Source organism: Lepus europaeus, chromosome 5 (assembly GCF_033115175.1).
Source record: "Lepus europaeus isolate LE1 chromosome 5, mLepTim1.pri, whole genome shotgun sequence".
NCBI classification, from domain to species: Eukaryota; Metazoa; Chordata; class Mammalia; order Lagomorpha; family Leporidae; genus Lepus; species Lepus europaeus.
The window spans coordinates 53,595,255-53,621,003 of record NC_084831.1 but is presented as its reverse complement, the minus strand read 5'-3'; the positions used below and the strand labels follow the sequence as shown (position 1 = coordinate 53,621,003).

At 41.0% G+C, this 25,749-nt stretch overlaps 1 protein-coding gene across 9 annotated transcripts in view; it reads right to left on the bottom strand.

Annotated features, from left to right (window-relative positions):
- Positions 1-25,749, bottom strand: part of PATJ (PATJ crumbs cell polarity complex component) — a 445,385-nt gene that overhangs the window by 293,404 nt on the left and 126,232 nt on the right. For 8 of the 9 annotated variants that reach the window (XM_062191443.1, XM_062191441.1, XM_062191445.1 and 5 more), the window contains exons 18-20: positions 15,893-16,102; positions 9,270-9,386; positions 7,335-7,739 (exon numbers count right to left, since the gene is read on the bottom strand). In XM_062191443.1, the coding sequence (XP_062047427.1) occupies positions 7,335-7,739; positions 9,270-9,386; positions 15,893-16,102 (732 nt within the window). The remainder of the gene's footprint in view (positions 1-7,334; positions 7,740-9,269; positions 9,387-15,892; positions 16,103-25,749) is intronic. The other variant, XM_062191447.1, reaches the window with a different exon arrangement.

Here is a 25,749-nt window from a genome sequence, read left to right as displayed (position 1 = left end):
TGATTGTATTGGAATCCCCTGGCACGTTTCTAACTCCACCATTTGGGGCAAGTCCGATTGAGCATGTTCCAAATTGCACATCTCCTCCTTCTCTTTTTCCCACTCTTACATCTAACAGGGATCAATTTTCAGTTAAAATTTAAACACCTAAGAATAATTGTGTGTTAATGACAGAGTTCAACCACTAGTACTAGAACAACCACAACAAAAAAAATACTAAAAAGCATAAAGTATTACATTGTATATCAACAGTCAGGACAAGAGCTGATCAGGTCATTGTTTCTTATAGTGTCCATTTCACTTCCACAGGTTTCCCCTTTGGTGCTCAGTTACTTGTCACTGGTCAGGGAAAATATCTGATATTTGTCTCTTTGGGACTGGCTTAATCCACTCAGCATGATGTTTTCCAGATTCCTCCATCTTGTTGCAAATGACCGAGTTTCATTGTTTTTGACTGCTGTATAGTATTCTATAGAGTACATGTCCCATAATTTCTTTATCCAGTCTACTGTTGATGGGCATTTGGGTTGGTTCCAGGTCTTAGCTATTGTGAATTGAGCTGCAATAAACATTAATGTGCAGATGGCTTTTTTGTGTGCCAAATTAATTTCCTTTGGGTAAATTCCAAGGAGTGGGATGGCTGGGTTGTATGGTAGGGTTATATTCAGGTTTCTGAGGAATCTCCAGACTGACTTCCATAGTGGCTTAACCAGTTTGCATTCCCACCAACAGTGGGTTAGTGTTCCCTTTTCCCCACATCCTCGCCAGCATCTGTTGTTGGTAGATTTCTGAATGTGAGCCATTCTAACCGGGGTGAGGTGAAACCTCATTGTGGTTTTGATTTGCATTTCTCTGATTGCTAGTGATCTTGAACATTTTTTCATGTGTCTGTTGGCCATTTGGATTTCCCCTTTTGAAAAATGTCTATTGAGGTCCTTGGCCCATCTCTTAAGTGGGTTGTTTGTTTTGTTGTTGTGGAGTTTCTTGATTTCTTTGTAGATTCTGGTTATTAACCCTTTATCTGTAGCATAGTTTGCAAATATTTTTTCCCATTCTGTCGGTTGCCTCTTCACTTTCCTGACCGCTTCTTTTGAAGTACAGAAACTTCTCAATTTGATGCAATCCCAAATGTTAATTTTGGCTTTGACTGCCTGTGCTTCTGGAGTATTTTCCAAGAAGTCTTTGCCTGTACCTATATCTTGCAGGGTTTCTCCAATGCTCTCTAATAATTTGATGGTTTCTGGTCATAGATTTAAGTCTTTAATCCATGTTGAGTGAATTTTTGTGTAAGGTGAAAGGTAGGGGTCTTGCTTCATGCTTCTGCACGTGGAAATCCAATTTTCCCAGCACCACTTATTGAATAGGCTGTCCTTATTCCAGGGATTGGATTTGGATCTTTGATCAAATATAAGTTGGCTGTAGATGTTTGCATTGATTTCTGGTGTTTCTATTCTGTTCCATTGGTCTATCCATCTGTTTCTGTACCAGTACCATGCTGTTTTGATAACAACTGCCCTGTAGTATGTCCTGAAATCTGGTATTGTGATGCCTCCGGCTTTGTTTTTGTTGTACAAGATTGCTTTGGCTATTCGAGGTCTCCTGTGTCTCCATATGAATTTCAGCATCATTTTTTTCAGATCTGAGAAGAATGTCTTCAGTATTTTGATTGGTATTGCATTGAATCTGTATATTGCTTTTGGGAGAATAGACATTTTGATGATATTGATTCTTCCAATCCATGAGCATGGAAGATTTCTCCATTTTTTGGTATCCTCTTCTATTTCTTTCTTTAAGGTTTTGTAATTTTCATCGTAGAGATCTTCAACGTCCTTGGTTAAGTTTATTCCAAGGTATTTGCCTGTTTTTGTAGCTATTGTGAATGGGATGGATCTTAGAAGCTCTTCCTCATTCGTGGCATTGACTGTGTATACAAAGGCTGTTGATTTTTGTGCATTGCTTTTATATCCTGCTACTTTGCCAAACTCTTCTGTGAGTTCCAATAGTCTATTAGTAGAGTTCTTTGGGTCCCCTAAATACAGAATCATATCATCTGCAAAGAGGGATAGTTTGAGTTCTTCTTTCCCAATTTGTATCCCTTTAATTTCTTTTTCTTGCCTAATAGCTCTGGCTAAAACTTCCAGAACTATGTTGAACAACAGTGGTGAGAGTGGGCATCCCTGTCTGGTACCAGATCTCAGCAGAAATGCTTCCAACTTTTCCCCATTCAATAGGATGTTGGCCGTGGTTTTTCATAAATTGCTTTGATTGTATTGAGGAATGTTCCTTCCATACCCAGTTTGCTTAGAGTTTTCATTATGAAAGGGTGTTGTATTTTATCAAATGCTTTCTCTGCATCTATTGGGATAATCATATGGTTTTTCTTCTGCAGTCCGTTAATGTGGTGTATCACGTTGATTGTTTTGCCAATGTTGAACCATCCCTGCATACCAGGGCTAAATCCCACTTGGTCTGGGTGGATGATCTTTCTGATGTGTTGTTGCATTCTATTGGCCAGAATTTTATTGAGGATTTTTGCATCTATGTTCATCAGGGATATTGATCTGTATTTCTCTTTCAATGCTCCATCTTTTTCCGGCTTAGGAATTAAGGTGATGCTGGCTTCATAGAATTTGGGAGGATTCCCTCTTTTTCAATTGTTCTGAATAGTTTGAGAAGAATTGTAGTTAGTTCTTCTTTAAATGTCTCGTAGAATTCAGCGGTGAATCATCTGGTCCTGGGCTTTTCTTTGTTGGGAGGGCCTTTACTACTGTTTCAATTTCTGTCTCAGGTATGGGTCTGTTTAGGTTTTCTATGTCTTCCTGGCTCAATTTCTGTTTGCTGTGAAAGGTCTTTATATCATGAGAGAGATTTTCTATCTTGTCCATTAAGGATTTCTGTAGTTCAAGAATTTGTTTTTGAGAACTTCTTAATGTTCTTATCAACTTTTTGAGATCCGCTTCTTGCATTTCCTCTATCTCTTCATCTTCATAATCTTGAATTGGGGTGTCTTGTTCATTTGGGGGCATCATAGTGTCTTCCTTGCTCTTGTTACCTCAGTTTCTGCATTTGTTATTTGGCATATTGGAGAAAATCTTTGGTTTTTTTGCTGTGGTGTTTTTTTCTCGTTATACTATGCCTTTAGATTAAGTGGGCTGTCTGCTTTGATGGATCCTTAGAGGCTGTGGTGGGTGTGGCCAGAGAGCTCTGTTTTATTCTTCAGGTTTAAGGGCAAGCCAAAGGTGACTCACCCAGATTGTTCTCTCCCTCACTTGCGCGCGCTCTCTCTCTCTCTTTTTTTTTTACTCAGTTGGGAAGTAATTCCACACAGCTGAGTGGAATTGAGGGTAGTTGAAATCTGGCCTCTGTGGGTATTTGTTTGATCTACCCCTGGGACCACACAGAGAGTTTATGCAGCCCTCAGTGTGTTCTCAAATTTCTCCACAGTCTCTCACCGGGTTGCCCGAGCTTTCTCGCCACCACCCCCCCCTCGGATTTTCACAGTCTCAGATTGTTAGCTCCACCTACTTTCACTAGATTCTAACCTCCTGTTATTTCTCCCAACCAGAGTCAAGTTTTTCTGCTTGGCTACTCGTGGTTGCCACTTTACATATGTAAAATGGTGCCTGTTCTTTGTCTTGCTCAGCTTTGTAAGGTGAGTGGAGAGAGAGGCTAGTGTCCATGCTGTTCCCCTTATTTATTCGTTTTTTTTCTCTCCTCCAGTCAGCCTGGTGAACTTTCCCCAGTGGGGCCTCAGGCCTCATTCTGCCTTTCCCCGCCAATGTCTCGGGTTTCTGAGGTTTTTGTCTTACCTCCCCTTCCAGTGCTGGTCAGATTCTGCGGCTCAGCTCCCGCGGCTGGGCTTCCATGCGGTGGGCTCCCCGTAGTTCCTCTGTGTCACATCCACTAGTTCCAGAAGCGTTTCCTTTGCAGTTTTTTTCTTGAGTCTTTTCCTGAGGCTACAGTAACTCCACTTTTATTAAACTATCTTTTCCAGGACTATTGGTGCGCGCCCTCACTATCTGCCATCTTGGCTCCACCTCCCAAAACTTTTTTCATCACCAACCTGACACCAGAAGTGGACTTGATGTGATAGGCTGCAGTCAAAATGCAGCTACACTAACAATACTGTATAAAGTCATATTTGTGCTGTGTTAAGAGGTGTACATGCAACATAAATGAATTCCATGTTTAGATCTGGGTCCCCTACCCAAGATATCTCATTACATATGTGCAAATATACAAAAAAAAATCAGAAATTTGGAAATTCAGAAAGCAGGTTGGATGAGGGATATTCAAACTCTACAGTGCATAAAATAATAAATTATTGTCACAAGGGTCCATCAGTGATGAGAAATGGAAGAATAAGGATCCAAGGCATGTAGTTAAACATGTAAGGGTTAGCTGTCGTCACTGCGGATGGGAGGACAAGTCAGTGCCTCCAGGAAGAACATATGAGTATTTGAAGAGAACACAGAATGGTTTAGGCAAGACATACCAGGGCTAAAACAATCCATGTCAGTTTGTGCAATCTACAGAGGTCACCTCTATAACTTTATATTAAATGTGGGAATAGGCAAAAATTAATACTTTACAGGTTTTAAAATACAGATATTTAGGATGAATATTTGGCCAAGCAGTTTAGATGATACTTGGAATACCTGCATCCTACATATGAGTGCCTGGGTTCAAACCCTGGTTCTACTCTGGATTCCAGCTTCCTGCCTATGAGCACCCTGGGAAACAGCAGGTGATAGTTTAAGTAGTTAGATCCATGCCACCCACATGGGATACCCAGCATGAATTCCCAGCTACTGGTTTCATCCTGGCCTTGCTCCAGCTGTAGTGGGCATTTGAGGAGTGAGCCAGTGGATGGGGGATCTCTCTTGGTCTGCCTTTCACATAAAATAAATGAACAAATAAAAATCTTTCTACAGAAGAAAATAGTTATAACAAGCAAGTATGGCTCAATGAGTTGTGGGAAATCAAAAAAGAAAAGCTAGGAAATTAAGTAATTAGGATGCATGTCCTTCAAATTATAAGCATTGACTATTCCTTTTTAAAGAGTACTTTAACAAACAGTAGAACAAGTGCTTACATTGTCAAGAGCCTCAATATAAGCTTATGAGGGATTTAAAAAACTTGTTATGCAAATGAGTACTCAAGAGAGGGAGAAAATTTTGAGCGACAGTAGGAATTCAGAAATCACTGTACCTCAAACAATCTAAATAGAAATGAACATGACATGTTTGGAAAGTTGTGCTAAATGATCAAAAAGTGATTCCACTGATGATGCAGACACTGACATTAAATACACACTGAAAAAATGTGAATAAAATTAGATCATTAAACGTAAGAATAGGCAAGAAATTAACATCTTATAGGTTTTAACATGTTTAACTAAACTTATCAAGTAAATATGGATGTACATTTGATTATTTAGTCTACAGCCTTAAAAATTTATATTTTAAAATGAATTTATATTTCAGATCTCCTTTTAGCTGGATAAGTTAAAATTTTTTTCTTCTTTTTCTTTTAAAGATTTATTTTATCATTTGAAAGTCAGAGTTATGAGGTGGGGTGGGTCAGAGGGAGACAGGGAGAGAGATCTTTCATCCACTGGTTTATTCCCCAGATGGCTCTCACAGGGCAGATACTGGTGACTGCCTCCTTGCTTCCCTCAGACAGTTCTTCCCTCTCACCCTCCTGAAAATGCTTGCGAGTCCCTCTGCAGGGCAAGGCTTGGTACTACTGCATGTATGGGACCCTGAAGATATCAGGGCTGGGCCAGACCAAAGTGATGAGCCAGGAGCTTCATCAGGGTCTCCCATGTGGGAGCAGGGGCCCAAGCACTTGGGCCATCCTCCGCTGCTTTCCCAGGTGCATTAGCAGGGAGCTGGATTGGAAGTAGAGCAGTTGGGACTCGAACTGGAATCTATATGGAATGCCAGTGTCACAGGTGGCGCCTTTGCTTGCTACTCCACAATGCCAACTATGGAAAATTTTCTTATTATAGAGGAGTATAGCAATAACAATTGCTAGCTCTTTAAAAAGGAATTGAGTATTTATGAATATTCATTTGTGGATATAGATTGGGCCTTCTGTTTGGGGCTAGGCATTTTCAGAGATAGGAAAGAGCCTGGCCAAGATGGAAAACACCAATGTCCATGGAGTTCACTGAACAATTTTGCATCACCTCTTCCACATCCAGGATCATTCGCATAATCCAAAAACCTCTATTCTCTGCCCAAAAGCCCTCTACCAGGAGGAAATCTCCAGGGTCCCATAAAGGCAGTAGCACCATGCTACAAAAGCAGGCACACTTTGCACATCACAGAAGGAAACTTGCAAACTTCAGCAAGGGAACATTGCTGAAGTTGCCTTTTTACGAAATGTCTTTTGGGGCTGGTATTGTGGTATAGCAAGTTAAGCCTCTACCTGTTGATGATGGCATGGTCCAAGACACAGCTGCTCCACTTCCAATCCAGCTCCCTCCTAATGCATCTGGGAAAGCAGTGGAAGATAGCTCAAGTCCTTGGGGCCCTGCACCCATGTGAGAGACCCTGAAGAAGCCTTGGGCTCCTGGCTTTGGACTGGCCCAGTCCCAGCCTTTGGGCCAGCAGATGGAAAATCTCCCCTTCTCTTTCTTTCTTTCTCTCTCTCTGTTCCCTCCTCTCTTTGTAACTCTGCCTTTCAAATACATTTTTTAAAAATAAAATGTCTTTTCATTTGCCTGAATAAACAAAAATAAAACATTAAAAATGTTCCTAATGAAAGAATTCTTACTGGTTAATCACAATTTTATAAAAAATAAAGTTTACTAGCGAGAGAACTGTATCAAGATAGAATGATTTACTGCCAAGTTGCATAAAGATAGGATTGCAAGTATAATCTTCTGGAGTTTGGTCCTTTTGTATCATATTTAATAGAGAATACTGTGGATGACCAAGATATAAATAATACATTTTCAACCAATTTTGCCTTGATTTTCCCTGCCAAATACATGAGAAACATACAAGAGAGTTTTCCTGAAGGAATTAAAAACAAAAACAAAATAAACAGCTCTTCCTTAAAATGAGAAATTAGAAGAAAAACATCACTAAAAAAGCAAAGCAAAGAAACCATTACAACAGCAAACCTACTGTTATTTTCAAGTTTTATAATACAAAAAAAAAGAGTTTATACTTACAGCTCTACAGTGTATGGTATATCTTGTAAATTAACAGTTAACTGTAAAAAAGACCTACTAAATTTTTTTTTTTTCAAAGTTACAGGAGGCAGAGACAGGGATGGGCACGAAGAGCAGAGGAAGTGGAAGGTCTATTATGACCCCTTACCATGCTTTCTGTGCCACAGCCATACGGCTGTATCTCCTGGGAATACATACTCCTGGCCAGTCTTGCTTCTTGAGACTCGGCTGGGTCACTGCAGTGCCACTGTGTACCAAAGTGGGTACCAAAGTGAAGTTCATCCATGGAGGGCACAGGAGTCGCCTCCTGAAGGTGTGATGAGGAATACAAGCCCATGGACTGAAGGTGATCTTGATATAGCTCATATTCTTCATCAACAAGCATTTCTCTTTCTTCACCCACATCCTGCAATCTAGGAGTCAGAAATTCATGCATTTCCCAGGCCTCCTTGTCGTGGTCTATTTCTTTTTGTTGGGACTGGAAAGACTTTCCCAAATCTATAAACGGCTCATCCACAAGTTCTTCTTTAAAATATGGCTCATCTCTAAATTCCTATAAATAAAAGTTGCAAAAAATGTTAAACAACACCTGTCTTAAGGTGGCACTATACATAGTCACTGGAAAACAAAAACACTGACTTCACTGTGATATACTTTCTTATATGCCCATACAGAGCTAGCATGTACACAAGCTGCATGTCTCCACTACAAACAAGGAGAAATATACCCTCATTTCTACATAACTGTCAGCCAGAAAAAGAACACACAGTAAAAATAAGAGGCAGAAATCTGTCCTTGCCAAAATGAAGGGCTATTCTAATCATACATTAACCACCTGAACATTCTCCATGAGAAATACAAATTTTATTACACTGCTACACAATATTTCACCCATGTCCCTATTACAAAAGGTGTTATATAAATATGCATGCACTTGACACTGTTACTTAAGAAAGCTAAGACTTAAAAGGTCAGGATTTTCAAGCTTAAGTAATCAAAAAAAATTATGGCTCTGTGAATCCTCAAATACCATTTTTTACTTTGAGTCTCTTTTATGATACTTGTATATCATATATTAGAAATATATTTTTATCTGTGTTCAAAAAACGTAACAAAGGAATGAATACAGTATACTTTTAAATTAATTTATATTTCACTAATCAGAACAGCTAATACATACGACTGAATCTAACAGTGCAGAACTTTGTTGAGTTCCTGGCTAGTGCCTGATGGAACATATGGATTTGCTAAGCCTTCGACTTAACTCTGCGGTACCTCTGGGCCCCAGGTAAATGATGCAAATTCCTTCTAAGAGATCAGTGGCAATTCCTGTTTTAAGTCCTATTCACTAAGTGTTAGCAAATATAAATTCCTGACACAAATCTACTCTTCCCCATTGATTCCTCCCTATAGCTAAAGATCCTTGTGGTGAAGCTTTTAAATTGACACCATATACTAAATACTGCAACTTGGTTATTTCCAAAAAAAAGATCTGTCAGAGGACACAACAGAACACACCACATGGTTAAGAAATTTTTTTAAAAAAAGTGTCTCAGCTTGAGACGTGTTTACACACAAATACCAGGAATATCACCAGGCAGTTATCATCACATGAAATACAACCACTGTCTAAGTGGACAGAGTAACAAAAGCACAATTCAGCTTTTAACAAGAAAAGGAAAAGCTTCAAAACACACTTTCTAACATTAAACCATAAAGCAGGGTCAGACTAAATAACTTTTCTTGAGAAAATACATACGAAGAAATTATTTTTGTATATCATCTTTTAAATGCAGGTTTATTTTCAACAATATGTTCCAATCCCCCCAAAACCTTTAGAAACATATTAATAATATGAAATAAGGTATGTTGATTCTTTGACAATGTCTTACATCTTGCCTGTATGAGTAAGAGAAGCACTCGGATACAGCAAGGAAAATACTTAACTAAACAAAGTTATAAAAGACAGAGGGGACTTAATTTGTATCATTTTAGCCAACAGAGTAGGGATAAGCTTCATCTTCTTCACAGAAAATTTAGCTCACAGTAAATCATTCAAATGGGAAATAAATTCACTAAATACCTGGGGTGCTTCAAGTATTAAAGATGAATTTATATCATGAATTGTTTCTGAAGGCTCAGTCTTATCTTCATTATTGCTTGAATGTAAAGTGTAACAACTTTCTTCTTTATCATCTTCCTGAAAATATAAACCAGTTTGTAATCAAGAAAATACCTTAGCATAAGCCAGACCCTAAAAGACAAATGTTGTGTTTTCTTTGGTTTGCTGTAGCTAATATATAGAGTATAGAAAAATGTAATGTATAGGCCGGTGCCGTGGCTTAACAGGCTAATCCTCCACCTTGTGGCGCTGGCACACTGGGTTCTAGTCCCAGTTGGGGCGCCGGATTCTATCCCAGTTGCCCCTCTTCCAGGCCAGCTCTCTGCTATGGCCCGGGAAGGCAGTGGAGGATGGCCCAAGTGCTTGGGCCCTGCACCCGCATGGGAGACCAGGAGAAGCACCTGGCTCCTGGCTTCAGATCAGCGAGATGCGCTGGTCGCAGCGGCCATTGGAGGGTGAACCAGTGGCAAAAAGGAAGACCTTTCTCTCTGTCTCTCTCTCTCACTATCCACTCTGCCTGTCAAAAAAACAAAAACAAAAAAAAAAAAGAAAAATGTAATGTATAGGAGTAAAACTGACATCTGAGATCTGATTGCTGTTTAGAGCCCTTGTCTATATTTCTGCAGAACAGTGCTCTTTCTACTTTCTACTGTCGGGTTCTTTATTTTGGGGGGGGGGGGATTAAGCTTGTGACTATAAAGTAAATTGAAAGTATGTCATCATACAAGTTAAAAGGAAAAAAAGGAGGGAGGAAGGAGGGTGGGAACGAGGGATGGTGGGCGATATCATTATGGGCTTAAAATTCTATATGTGAAATACATGAAAGCTGCTCTTTTAATAACAAAATGAAGAAAGAAAATACCTTAGTTTCAAACCCTCTTTAGATTAATTCTTTTCTTGTGCAAGTACATGATAAAATTTATGCAAATTGTTTCACTGGAACAAATTATCATTAATAATTAAGAAAGAAAGCCATGTTTAGGTCAAAAGTTCTCAGATCTCTTTTTAAAGTACTCCTGAAGGAAAAATCAGGAGCAGGCATTTGGCATAGTGGTTAGGACACTGCTTAGGGTACCCAAATTCCATACTGGAGTGCTTGGGTTAAAGTCCTGGCTCCACTCTTCATTCCAGCTTTCTGCTACTGACCACCCTGGGAAGCAGCAAGTAATGGCTCAGGTAGTCGGATCCCTGTCACCTTACCCATGTGGGAGACCCAGACTGAGTTCCAAGCTTTTAGCACTGGCCCAAGCCAATGCAGGTATTTAGGGAGTGAACCAGTGGATGGAAGATTCTTTCTCTCTACCTTTCAAATACAAGTAAATAAAAATTTAAAGGCAAAAAAAGAAAAATCACTCTCTCAGGAAGAGACCCTATCTATATAAGTATAGTTATCTATGTACCAAACATAATTTAAGTACTTAAATATATTAAACACGTTAATTATCATATTGACATATACTCCAAGAAGTAGGTGCTCTAATTATTTTACTGATGAATAAAAGGGGGCACAGTAATATGCCCAACATTACATAATTACTTACACACCCAGAATTTAAACCTGGCTGTCTACTCCAGAGCCTGTGTTCTCAATTACCCTGACATGCAATCCCTCTTACAGAGGAGCAAAATAGGTTAAATGAGTTAAATGAGGTTAAATGAGTGCACCAAGGACACACAGCCTTGCCAATCAGAGCACTGAGCAACAACCGAGCTGTCTGGCTCCAGAGCTCCACTGGGAGTTTGTCCTCTTAGTTCTGAAGACACCATGCAATCTTTAAAGTCAATTCATTCTTTTTTGGGGATGCTGTATATTTTGATGTAAGTTTATAGAAAAAGAAATAGAATAGTTTATATTTATGGTAAAGATGAAAATATACAATATAAGGTATATTATATAAATATATAACTATGTAATACAAGACAATAACAAAATTTTGTTCCTCTAACCATTATATATTCATAGTCTTTCTGCTCCAACTGATACTGGGTCTTCTTTCATATTCTCTACCCCACTGTGGACTAAGAAAATGCTCAGTGTACATCAGCTGATTACATAAGCGGCCAAAAACTGTACCACGAGACAGAAAAAGACTTCAGAGAAGACCCAGGTCAGGTTCCTTGAGTCACTATTTATAGCTCATGAGCAGTTTTCCTAACAGAATCAAGATATTTAAAAAGTGAATTAGCAATAAAAGAAAAAAAAGAAAGTCTTAAAACTGAACTTTCTCTCAGTCCCTTTACTGGGCTTCCATTCCTAAGTATCCTGGCAGCCTTGACTCACTCAGAGAAGCCTGGGGAAGAGTTCCACCCACGATTATTATCTTCCAAAACATTCCAGAGTAATGCTCTGGGGTCCTGGGGTTTCTGCAGTTCTCCCCGTGCCAGAAATAATACAGGACTCCGCAGCCACTTGGTACTAAGCCCTGGATGTTTCTTTTTTCTTTCTTTTTTTTTTTTTTTTAAGATTGGCCGGGCACTTCCGAAAACTGCTACAAAGTTAGGATTGTGCTAAGCTCCATAAGACATAAACAGTTTGTTGTTGTTTTTTTTTTTTTAAATTTTTTTATTTTTGACAGGCAGAGTGGATAGTGAGAGAGAGACAGAGAGAAAGGTCTTCCTTTCTGCCGTTGGTTCACCCTCCAATGGCCGCCGCGGTAGGCGCGCTGCGGCCCGCGCACCGCGCTGTTCCAATGGCAGGAGCCAGGTGCTTCTTATGTCGCCGGCCGACATAAACAGTTTGGGATTTCCCAATGCACCCATAAAAATCTGGGAAATAATCAGGTAGAAAAATCTAGATAAAGTTCCCTTTATATACTAAAATACCAAGAAGATGAAGTCCCATGAAAGTATTAATAGCATTGCCCTCAATTTATTTATTTATTTATTTTTTGACAGGTAGAGTGGACAGTGAGAGAGAGAGACAGAGAGAAAGGTCTTCCTTTCTGCCGTTGGTTCACCCTCCAATGGCCGCCACGGTAGGCGCGCTGCGGCCTGCGCACCGCGCTGTTCCAATGGCAGGAGCCAGGTGCTTCTCCTGGTCTCCCATGGGGTGCAGGGCCCAAGCAACTTGGGCCATCCTCCACTGCACTCCCTGGCCACAGCAGAGAGCTGGCCTGGAAGAGGGGCAACCGGGACAGGATCGGTGCCCCGACCGGGACTAGAACCCGGTGTGCCGGCGCCGCAAGGCAGAGGATTAGCCTAGTGAGCCGCGGCGCCGGCTTTGCCCTCAATTTATTAAAAAAAAAAATCAAACTGGGCACTTCATGCCATCATCATGTTAGTTATTGCAATACCCACAGCAAATAGACAAAATGTCAAAAATTTGATTTAGCAATGTATCACGTTCCATTGTGAAAACTTCAAAGTTTCTAATATATGTAATATGCAGGCATTTTTAAGTATAAATAAATAAATAAATAACAAAGGATTACATGGGGGTCACACTGAGATTTTTCAATGCAAAATACTATATGTAATAACTGAATTTATTTCAGTCTCTAGATACAAACCTGCCTTTATCTGAACATAGCCATCTGTATGTCTATCTATGAACATGTGCAGTATGCTATTCATGTAATATATTTTCTGGAATAAAAGAATATGAGAGCTTAGAAAGAACTAACTTCAGAGTTCTCTAGTCTTGTCCAGTGTCTTCAGAAATGAAAAAGAAAAAAAAATCAGCTGGGGCTATGGTACAGCATGGGCATTCCATATGGCCAATGGTTCAAGTCCCATCTAGCTCCCTGCTAATGCACCTGGGAAATCAGCTGAAGGTGGCCCAAGTGCTTGGAATCAGGCATCCACATGAGAGACACAGATGAAGCTCCTGGCTCTTGTTTTTTTGTTTTGTTTTGTTTTGTTTTGTTATTTTAAATTTTATTTAGTAAATATAAATTTCCAAAGTACAGCTTATGGATTACAATGGCTTCCCCCCACCCCATAACTTTCCTCCCACCTGCAACACTCCCATCTCCTGCTCTCTCTCCCATTCCATTCATATCAAGATTCATTTTCAATTATCTTTATATACAGAAGATTGATTTAGTATATATTAAGCAAAGATTTCATCAGTTTGCACCCACACAGAAACACAGAGTGTAAAATAATGTTTCAGTACTAGTTATAGCATTAATTCACATTGAACAACACATTAAGGACAGAGTTCTTACATGAGGAGTAAGTACACAGTGACTCCTGTTGTTGACTTAACAATTTGACACTCTTGTTTATGGCGTCAGTAATCTCCCTAGGCTCTAGTCATGAGTTGCCAAGGCTATGGAAGCCTTTTGAGTTCGCCAACTCCGATCTTATTTAGACAAGGTCATAGTCAAAGTGGAAGTTCTCGCCTCCCTTTAGAGAAAGGTACCTCCTTCTTTGATGGCCTGTTCTTTCTACTGGGATCTCACTCACAGAGATCTTTCATTTAGGACTTTTTTTTTTTTTTTTTTTTTGCCAGAGTGTCTTGGCTTTCCATGCCTAAAATACTCTCATGGGCTTTTCAGCCAGATCCGAATGCCTTAAGGGCTGATTCTGAGGCCAGAGTGCTCTTTAGGACATCTGCCATTCTATGAGTCTGCTGTGTATCCTGCTTCCCATGTTGGATCATTCTCTCCCTTTTTTATTCTATCAGTATTTGCAGACACTAGTCTTGTTTATGTGATCCCTTTGACTCTTAGACCTATCTTGGTTTCAATCTGGCACAGCCCTGGCCGTTGCGGCTATTAGGGGACCAAATCAATAGATGGAAGACTTCTCTCTCCCTCTCCCTCTCCGTAACTCCGCCTTTCAAATAAAAAAATCTTTGAAAAAAATATAGGCCCAGAAAAGAAAAGTGATACATTTATTAAGCAAAGTACCAGTATAATAATATTTCTCAAAATGCAAAATTTGGCATCAGAATCATATATGTGATCTATTCATGAGGCAGATTACTGAAAACAAATCAGAATTACTAAATAAGCATCTCTGGGGGTTGGCACTGTGGCGTAGTAGGCTGGGCCTCTCTCTGGCATGCCAGCATCCCATATGGGTGCCAGTTTGTGTCCCAGCTGCTCCACTTATGATTCAGCTTTCTGCTATGGCTTGGGAAAGCAGTGAAAGATGGCTCAAGTCCTTGGGCCCCTGTACCCACATGGGAGACCTGGAAGAAGCTCCAAGCTTCTGGCTTCGGATCAACTCAGCTCTGCTGTAGTGACCAACTGGGAAATGAACCAGCAAATGGAAGATCTCTCCCTCTCTGCCTCTGCCCCCTGCCTCTTTGTAACTGCCTTTCAAATAAAATAAACAAATATTGAAAAAAAAAAAAAAAAACTCTGAAGGTACATCTTGGGAAGCTGTATTTTAACCACTTCCTAGGTAATTATTGCATATCTTTGAGTATGAAATCTACTGGGCTAACTCACAGCGAAGCTAGAAACAGAGCCCAAGTTTCCTGAAATCTATTCCAACACTGTTAGAACCATCCTATATATTTCACACTGCACACAAATCAAACACATGACAATATAGTAACACAAGAATATAGGGGTAGGTATTGTGGCATAGTAGGTAAAGCCACCACCTGTGATGCAAGTATCTCATATGGCTGTGGGAGACCTAGAAGAAGCTCCTGGCTTCTGGCTTTGGTCTGGCCCAGCCATGGTTGTTGCAGTCATTAAGGGAGTGAATTAGCAGACAGAAGATATCTCTCACTTGCTCGCTCTCTCTTCCTCCCTCCTTCCAACTCTACCTTACAAATAAATAAATAAAACATTAAAAATAAAATGAAACAAAAGAGGAACACAGAGAATTGTGGCGAAAACACAGGATGTGAAATCTGCCCTGTTGAGTTTTTATTCCAGCTGTGTTCTTCACCAGTTACAAGACCTTGGATAAGTTACTTAACGCTCTGTACCTGGACTGACTCATCTGTTAGTGAGAGTAATAAGACATCCACTTCATTTAAAGTTGCTATGAGAATGAAATTAGCTAAGACACGTAAAGGACTTTAGAGAGTGACTGAGATACAATAAGTACTTAATAATAGCTAAAAACTGGCTGAAAACTTTTCACTGTCAATTTTTTTTTTTTCTCCAGAGATCTCAACAACTTCACTGTAGCCTTCAGTAAAGAACGGTGACCTGGCCCAGTACATAGGAATAAGCAACAAGACAACTTCATGATGGCTTGACCTGGTAGGGGTTCTAGTACTAGGGGTTGCAAAGTGCTGTGTTGGTCAGAAAAGCATATGAAATCTCATCAATCTATGGTTAAAGTGACATGGTTAACTGGCTTTCAAGTTATCATGCCATCTGGACATCATTCCTACATGAAAGTGAAAATACAAAAACACTTGTTTAAATGTCCAAAGAGGAACATGATGAGCACTTAAAGTCTGTGCGAAAAGCATGGAGATGAAAATGACAGAAGTGGCAGCAGGCTAACTAATAGTATTAGCAGCTAGCATTTATTCTGAATGTGTAAGTCAAGGACCGTAAGAAACTTGCCCAGGTTCACACACGAAGTGAGCAGGGATCAGGTATTCAAGGCCAGGTATACTTCTGTCCAAAAGCCACATCCTTAGAATAACAAAATTCAACACTTACCACCAAAGGCTTACAGATGCCAAGACGTACAGTGCCCGGTGGCACAGCTTTCAACACTTCTACAGCTTCGGCAAGTGTGGTGTTGTCCAAACAGTACTCATTGACTGAAACCAGGCGGTCTCCAGGCAATAGTTCTCCACTTCTTTCTGCGACACCATCTGCTACCAGGGAGCGGATCACAATCACCGATCTTGTGGGATCCAAAGGGTCCTACCAACCAAGCAAACAGCTGAGTCAGTCTGCTGAAAATGAACAGCTGTAGGTGTACTCATGAATCCCATTTGACTTTTCCATGTGCTCAGCATGCTGGTGATACGCTTCCAACGAGGTAAAATAAATTTAAAATATCACTCCAGACAACCTCACAAATGCCAGCTCCTGGTTTTGTTTGTTTGTAAAGACTTGTTTATTTGAAAAGTACAGTTATGGGGAGGGAGAGGTGTGGGGGAGGGGAAGAGAGAGAGAGAATGAGAATCTTTCGTCTACTGGTTCATTCCCCAAATAGCTGTAATGGCAAGAGCTGGGCCAGGCCAAAGCCAGGAGCTTCACCAAGGTCTCTCACATGGGTGCAGGGACTCAAGCACTTGGGCCATCTTCCACTGCTTCCCCAGGCCATAGCAGAGAGCTGGATCAGAAGTGGAGCAGTTGGGACTTGAACAAGTGCCCATAGTGGATGCTGGTGCTTCAGGCAGAGGCTTAACCCACTGTGCCACAGCAGCAGCTCCAAATATATAATCTTGAAGATTTCAATTCCATAACTGAATACTCAATACATGAAAAAAAAATTTTTGAAAGATAGAGTCAGAGAGAGGTAGAGACAGAGAGATCTTCCATCTGCTAACTCTCTCCCCAGATGGCTGCAACGGCTGGAGCTGTGCCGACCTGAAGCCAGGAGCCAGCGGCTTCTTCTGGTCCCTTGGGTACAGGGATCCAAGGACTTGAGCCATCTTCCACTGCTTTCCCAAGCCATAGCAGAGAGCTGGGTCAGAAGAGGAGCAGCCGGGACTAGAACCAGCGCCTATATAGGATGCCGGCGCTTCAGACCAGGGCTTTAACCCACAGCGCCAGCCCCTCAATACATGTAAATTTAGCTTTTAAATTTTGGTGACTGAGGAGAGGCAAGATGGCGGAATAGGAAGGGAGCACATTGATAGTTCAGCAAGACACACAGGTTAATAAAAGTGGAGATACTGCAGGGTCAAGGAAGAGTAGGGGAAGAAACAGCAGCAGAAAATCTTCCGGAACTAGTGATTCACAGTGGACCTGCGTGGAGAGCGTGGGAGCCCAAGTTCGGGACACCAGCGGCAGACTCAACACACCAGCGCTGGAACGCGAGGTGAGCCGAACCTCAGTAGCCCGAGACACCAGCGGGAAAGCAGAGAGGGGAGACTGGAGGGAACGAGGCTTGAAACTCCGTGGGGAGGGGTTCGCCGGGCTGACTAGAGGAGAGAGAGGGAAAAGGAAAAAAAAGTGACCGATACGGACACGAGTTTCTCTCTCTCCTCTCACCTCTCAAAGGCGAGCAAGACAAAGAGCAGGCGCCATTTTGGACATACGTCATAAGCAGGGTGACCTCAGGTCTGCACCGGCCCTGAACCTAGCAGAAAAACCTGACTCTGGGGGGAGGGGTGAAATAACAGGAGATTAGGATCTAACTTGGCAATCCAGTGGGACACTGCAGAAGAATTGGAGCCCACACCGAGGGCAGCAGAGATTCCCTGTGTGGTCCTTGGGAAAGAGCTTCCGATCTCTGGCTCCTGTGGGTATATCATTCGCCTGCTAACTACCTCCAATTACGTTCAGCTGTGCGGAATTACTTCCCTTTTGAATCAAAAAAAGAAAGAAAGAGAGATTTACCACACCTAACCTGGGAGTGTCATCTTTGACACACCCTCAACCCTGAGGAACCAAACACAGCTCTCAGTCCACACTCATCTCAAGCCTCTAAGGCTCCACTGAAAGCAGAAGGTCCACTTAATGTAGAGCCATAGTGTAACAAGAAAAAACACCACAGTGAAGAAACCAAATATCTCCAACATGCCAAACAACAAACGCAAAAACCGAGATAACAAGAACAAGGAAGACACTATGACGCCCCCAAATGAAAAAGACACCCCAATGCAAGATTATGAAGATGATGAGATAGAAGAAATGCAAGAAGCGGATCTCAAAAAATTGATAAGAACATTAAGAAGTTCTCAAAAACAAATTCTTGAACTACAGAAATCCTTAATGGACAAGATAGAAAATCTCTCTCATGAATATGAAATATTAAGGAGGAATCAAAATGAAATGAAACAACTAGTAAAACATGAAACTGTGATAGTGACAAAAAACCACAATGAAATGAAGAACTCAATAGATCAAATGACAAACACATTAGAGAGCCTTAAAAACAGAATGGGTGAAGCAGAAGAGAGAATATCAGACTTAGAAGACAGAGAACAGGAAAGGAAACAGGCAAACCAAAGAAAAGAAGAAGAAATTAGAAATCTAAAAAATATTGTCGGGAATCTACAGGATACTATTAAAAAACCAAACATTTGGATTCTAGGAGTTCCTGAAGGCATGGAGAGGAAGAAAGGATTAGAAGGCATTTTCAGTGAGATACTAGCAGAAAATTTCCCAGGTTTGGAGAAGGACAGAGGCATTTTAGTACAGGAAGCTTATAGAACCCCTAATAAACATGACCAAAAGAGATCCTCAACACAACACATTGTAATCCAACTCACCACAGTGAAACATAAAGAAAAGATTCTAAAAGGTGCAAGAGAGAAACGTCAGATTACTCTCAGAGGATCTCCAATTAGACTCACAGCAGACTTCTCATCAGAAACCCTACAAGCTAGAAGGGAATGGCAAGACATAGCCCAGGTACTAAGAGAGAAAAACTGCCAGCCCAGAATATTATATCCTGCAAAGCTCTCATTTGTGAATGAAGGTGAAATTAAGACTTTTCATAGCAAACAGAAACTGAAAGAATTTGTTGCCACTCATCCTGCCCTGCAAAAGATGCTTAAAGATGTGTTACACACAGAAACACAGAAACATGGTCAGCAATATGCAAGAAGGTAAAGGAAGGAAACCTCACAGCAAAAGATCACAGGAAGCTCAATTTCTCTTTGACATAGAATTAAACTCTGATGCTCTGTTAAAGCAATGTGTTAAAGTAATCTAAAAACAAAAAGCAATTCAAATCAATTGGCAATCTACAAAAAGAGTTAAAGATTTTAAAAGCTATCATTAAAATTGCTATATTGGTCTATTATGCTATGTTATATCTGTGTACATATTGTATGTCCACATAGGAAATTTTATTAAGAGTTTTATTTTAAATGGCTTTTAGATAAGATTGTCCATAAATTTAAGCTGCTAAAATCAATCAAAGATACATTTTAATTTGTGGGACCTGAATCTGTGTATCATGTTTTAAACTTGTTGGTAGAAAGAAACTAAAAACATTTTATATGGTTGTGCTTAATTTTACTGGTTAAACAAACTACACCATGTTAGATATTTAAGAGGTGTTTTCAAATACATGATTCTTAAAATTTATAGAAGGCATTGGACCTTCTGGTAAATGTTTTCTTAAGTTCTTATCTAAGGGTTGAAACGGTTTGCTAAGTATTCATGTAATATTGCTATTGTCAGCAAGCGATCTAGGACTTGCTCCCTCATTTCTCTATTCTAAGCCCAACTTGTTCTTTCATTTCTCTATTCTCTTCAAGGTAGGAAACTAATTCTATTATGAAGGAATCTGTAGGACGCACAATTTAATCTTTAGACCTTATAAAAGAGATGGCTAACATTCTTCTGTAATAGCATAGCCAAAATAAGAACTTAAATAATAATCTCATAGCTAGACTCACTTCGCCATCAGCGAAGTATACAGTAAGTAGAAAAAACCTCCCTTTCAGACAAAAGGGAAAGAAAGTTTTAAAGTGAGAATATAATTTTCCTCATGGGCATTGTCTACCTTAGAAAAACTACTACAGAACATGCCTGTGACTATAGACTTGTAGTTCAGGCCACAGAAGATTAGAGATGGGACACGGGCACTCCCTTGACTTGCATCCTCTGGTCTGCTTTAACACAAATCAGGAGGAAAAGAAAGCTAGGCATCAGAAGCAATGGGTGGCAGGCCTATTAATGGCTGATCTGTACAGTGATCTGCCCTCAAGGAGACCCAACAGGCCAGTCCACTGCAGTGGCTTTCAATGTGGTAAGCCTGGGCTTCAGCAGAAGTCAGCTTGTGAAGAGCCCTGGCAGCTCTGCCAAGACTTGGATCACTGGAAATGGACCTGCCCTGGAGTCGAAGGATGCCCAGGTCAGAGCCACAGATCTTATTGGCTCTAAGCTGAAAAGCCCTTCACTCAGCCCAACTTCCAAAGGGACCACTGCAGCTGAGGGGATGGTCAAGTAGGGTCAGCAACATTGCAGGCAGAACTGTAAATTTCTTGTTAGAGATGCCCCCTGCCTTTACCTGGCCAGCTCTCCTCCCAGGCCAGCCAAGTAATGAAAGTCAACAGAGTGCCTTCCCATAGGAGGTTCACACCTCCCTTAGGATATACCCCATGTGAAGAGATAGATAGGTCTGGGCCTCTTAACTTACAGGGCCTAAAGCCCACCAGATTATTATCAAGCCCCTTCTGTGAGGTTCTATTTGCCTCTCAGTCAGAAAACTTAATTGTAGCTTAGACAGCACCTTTCTTAGCACATCTAATAATGACTCTGTCCTTTGTTCTAGACCCTGTCTAGCACACTTTGGCCTCATCCCTTTGTAATCATAACCTCTACTCTACCACCAATGGCTCTACTCCCAACCTGTGTGTACTGATGGTCCTCTTCCCCACTTAATACTGTATAATTGTTCAAACCTGGTAAATGCCACTCTTAGGATCATTGGTTACTATCCTCACTCTGTCTTTTATGACCTTGTCTAAATATGATCAGAGTCGGCAAACTTGGAAGGCTTCCATAGCCTTGGCAACTCATGACGACAGCCTAGGGTGGTTACTGGCGCCATAGAGTGTCAATTTGTTGGGTCAACAACAGGAGTCACTGTGCACTTGCTCCTCATGTGGGATCTCTGTCCTTAATGTGCTGTACATTTTGATTTAATGCTATAACTAGCACTCAAACAGTATGTTTCACTTTGTGTTTCTATGTGGGTGCAAACTGTTGAAATCTTTATACTAAATTGATCTTCTGTATATAAAGAGAATTGAAAATGAATCTTGATGTGAATGGAAGGGGAGAGGGAGCGGGAGAGGGGAGGGTTGTGGGTGGGAGGGAAGTTATGGGAGGGGGAAGCCATTGTAATCCATAAGCTGTACACTGGAAATTTATATTCATTAAATAAAAGTTAAAAAAAAATTTTTGGTGACTGATATTTTGTTGGATACCAAGAGGTCTGGGAACAATGGATATTCTCAAGTATTATCATATTGTGAACCAAAGACAAGCTCCTCTTGTGTCACAAGTAGCTCCACAAGAAGCACATTTTGACAGATAATAATCCATTCTTCTGCATTCACCAGTGAAGGAACCTCCTATGAAACCACTCAAGTTCAGGAAAGACACAGAAACCAGAGTATTACACTGTATCAAGAATCCATTTTCAAAAACATAACCGAAAATTATGATGTGGTTTAGGTGTTTCCAGATCAGAACTGTAATACATAGAAACTGAGTATGAATTCCTGAAGAAAACCAATATGCAACTCTCTCTCACTCACTGGTGGACACATTTCTTCTCATTCAACAATAAAGATAAAAGCAACATATCAATACATGTGGTTAATAAAAACCAATTTATAACTCCACTACTGATTTTTATTTTACATAACAAGTTGAAACACTGCATTTATTCTGTGTTGGGCTTGACATTATCAGTTCATCTAGTCCTTACAACTACTTCAGAATGTAGGGAGATTTATCATCTGTGTTTTACAGATGAAGAAACTGAAGCTCAGAATGCTCAGGAAATAAGGGGGCCAGCATTGTGATGCCGGATGTTAAGCAGCCACTGGCTATCCCACTTCTGATCCAGCTCCCTGCTAAAGCACCTGGGAAAGCAGCAGAAGATGGCCCCAGTACTTGGGCCTCTGCCACACACATGGGAGACCCTGATGGAGTTCCTGGCTCCTGGCTTTGGTCTGGCCCAGTCCTGGCCATTGTACCATTTGGGGAGTGAACTGGTGGATGGACGTTCTCTCTCTGCATCTTTCTGTTACTCTGCCTTTCAAATAGAGAAAAAAAAATTAATTTGAGAAGTGGAATTATAGAGAGAGACAGACAGACAGAAAAGGTCTTACATGTGCTGCTTCATTCCCCAAATGGCTGCAACAGCCAGACCTGGGCTGAGCTGAAGCCAGGAGCTTCTGCCGGGTCTCCCACATGGGTGCAGGACCCAAGCAATTGGGCTATCTTCTGCTGCATTCCCAGGCCATAGCAGAGAACTGGATTGGAAATGGATCACCCAAAACTAGAACTACTGCCCATATGGATGCTGCACTGCAGGCAGTGGCTTAGCACACTACAAAACAGTGCTGCCCCCTCATGTATTTTTTTTAAAGATTTTATTTATTTATTTGACAGGTAGAGTAACAGACAGTGAGAGAGAGAGAGAAAGGTCTTCCTTCCGTTGGTTCACCCCCCAAATGGCCGCTACAGCCGGTGCTGTGCTGATCCAAAGCCAGGAGCCAGGTGCTTTTTCCTGGTCTCCCACACGGGTGCAAGCACCCAAGCACTTGGGCCATCCTCCACTGCCCTCCTGGGCCACAGCAGAGAGCTGGACTGGAAGAGGAGCAGCCGGGACTAGAACCCGGGGACCATATGGGATGCCGGCGCCACAGGTGGAGAATTAATCAAGTGAGCCGGGCCCCCTTCCTGTATTTTTTAAAAATATTTAATTAATTAATTAATTAATTAATTGAGGGGCAGAGTTAGAGAGAAAGGGAGAAACAGAAAGTCTTCCATCCACTGGTTCATACCCTAAATGGCCTCAATGGCCAGAGCTGGGCCGATTCAAAGCCAGGAGCTTTTTCTGGGTCTCCCAGCAGTGCAGGGGCCAATAACTTGGGCCATCTTCTACTGTTTTCCCAGGCCATCACAGACAGCAGGACTCAAACCACTGCCATTATGGGATTCTGGCACTGCAGGTGGAGCCCTTAACTGGTAACTGGGAAAGCCAGAATTCAACAAGGCAGTATGGCTCTCAAGTCCCTATTCTTGATCACCAAGTTCCGGTGCTTGCTCCATGTCATATGAATAATGAGGAGAAACTGAAAACGGAGCCGTGAAAAGAGAGCAGAGAAGCATATTCATGTGGAAACCCTATGGCAGAACAGAGCCCTTTAATTTGTCTAAGGATGGCGGTAGCTGGCTCTAGCACTAATCCTCAAACTGATCGTGGAAGAGTAAATACAACGAAATCTCAATCACAGTAGCACTTGTTTTGGTTTGTCTATGCTGCTCCTGCAGTTTTATGCACACAAACTGTCCACAAAGGCAAGGTGTAGTGGTTTGAGTCTACTACTGTTAAGTCCTAATCCAGAGACTAGAGAGAAGAAAACACCGAGTCCTGCTGCAAAACTGTAAGACTTTGGAACTGGTGCAGTGAGGATGGCCAAGATGCAGGCCATGTCTGCGTGAAGTGGTTGATGGGCTGATGGGTTCTTCTGTGGTTTTCTCACCCAGTTTCCAGTTTTCTGACATCACAGTTTCAGACATCAGGGTTCTCTTTCAAGATATTGCATGGAGGGGCTGGTGCTGTGGCATAGCAGATAAAGCTGCCGCCTGCAGTGCCAGCATCCCATATAGGCACCTGGCTGCTCCACTTCCGATCCAGCTCTCTGCTATGGCCTGGGAAAGCAGAAGACGGCCCAAGTCCTTGGGACCCTGCACCCACATGGGAGACCCACAAGAAGCTCCTGGCTCCTGGCTTGGGTCGGTGCAGTTCTGGCCATTGCAGCCAATTGGGGAATGAATCAGCGGATGGAAGACCTCTCTCTCTCTCTCTCTGCCTCTTTTTCTCTCTGTGTAGCTCTTTCAAGTAAATAAATAAATCTTTAAAAAAAAAAGATACTGCATGGAACTTTTAATTAACTCAAATATACACTATTAGAACCAGCAAAGGCTGCACAGTTAATTATTTGAATAATGCCTTTTAAATTTACCTCACTTTCCTTAGCTAACATTGCCTTTCTACCCCCAAGTCAAGAGAATCACAGTAATTTTCTTAATGCTCTCATGTATAAAACTCCACATAGTTATGAAGAGGATTAAAAGTAAAAAACAGTCACGGGGACTCACTAATAAAGTACACAGCGATAAGCTCTAATTATGCCAATATTTTCAAGTAGAGGGAGCTATTGCATAGGAAGAGAGCTGCAGAGAATGCGAGAGTGCAGTGGAGTAGCAGGAGGCCATCGGTCGGTGATATAAAAGAGCTGTCTATTTTGTCACCAGCAACCATGAATCACAACACACTTTTCATTCTGAAATATGAAACCTTTACATTTTAAGTTTGACACACTAATAAATAAGTTGGACAATCATGTCCTTCATTTCGGATGTCAGTTTTTGATGAAAGGCTTTTTTATCAGGGAGGAAGGGGAACTCCATAATAGCATATTCCTCTCATGAAACACAGAGAAAGCAGCTGGCATTACTTCATATTAATAATGACTTATCTTTCTTAGAGAAAACTGAAACAGTAAAATACACCAAAGGAAAATAAATGATTTCACTCAGTGGGTTGGGAGCAATAAATTCAGTTTCATATAACACCTAATCAAAAAGTACTATTTTTAACTCAAATAGGTGAATAGATTTTCAAAATGCGACCAGTTGAAATGGTAATTGGAAAAATTTCAAAGGAAGAGTCACCAAGAAATAATGAAAATACAATTTTACTCTTGAAAGATTAATAGATCTCCTTTATTGTAGAAAAGTCACAGGGAGCACTTATTTACGCAAAGCGCAGGCTTTTTTTAAAACCTCAAACCAGTGCCAGGTGTGCTTGCTTGCTAAAATTTATTCTGATTTAGACTTCCAGTTATTCTCAACACTAAATCTAATCTACCCTCCCCTCCTTTTCCTGGAGGAGAGAAACTAAAGGCAACTTCTTTATCATTTGGAGAAGCGGGGGTGGGAGAGACAACCCAGCCACCTCTGCAGATGCCCCATTATCTATAATCATTACTTCATTTTCCATGATGACTTTCCTGACTGTGTGATTTCCCACAAAGCTGAATGAAGTCGCTGTAATGAGTAACAGCCATTTCCTTTCATGGCCATCATATGTAGCAGCCACACCACAGAAAAATAACAGCTGCTACTGCCTATTGGGGTGGCCACTATTCTTCAGGCTTTGCTACATAAAAAATACTCAAACACCAAACCGACTCAGGCTGCTTCTCACCAGAGAAGTTCATTTTCTGAAAATACAGTCCACAATATCATATGCATGGTATGTAAAACAAAATGTTTTAAAGGTATTTCTCAAGATCCTATCCAACCCTTAAGTCCGCCAATCGTATTTTGAAGGATCATGTTGGCTTTTATCATAATTTTTAAATCTTTAATTTTTCTTCTTTTGGTAAATAACACTGCAAGGAACATTGTATTCAAGAAACAATATGTCGTTTTAGACAAAATCACCAATAGAGGGCACTAAAGACCATTCATAGGACACAAGAACCATCTCCCCAGGCTATTTTCCAAAGGATTTTTTTGCTCTTTACTAAAAAACTTTTTTTTTTTTTTTTAGATTTTATTTTTATTTGAAAGGCAAAGTTACAGAGAGGCAGAGGCAGAGACAGGAAGAGAAGTCTTCCATCTGCTGGTTCACC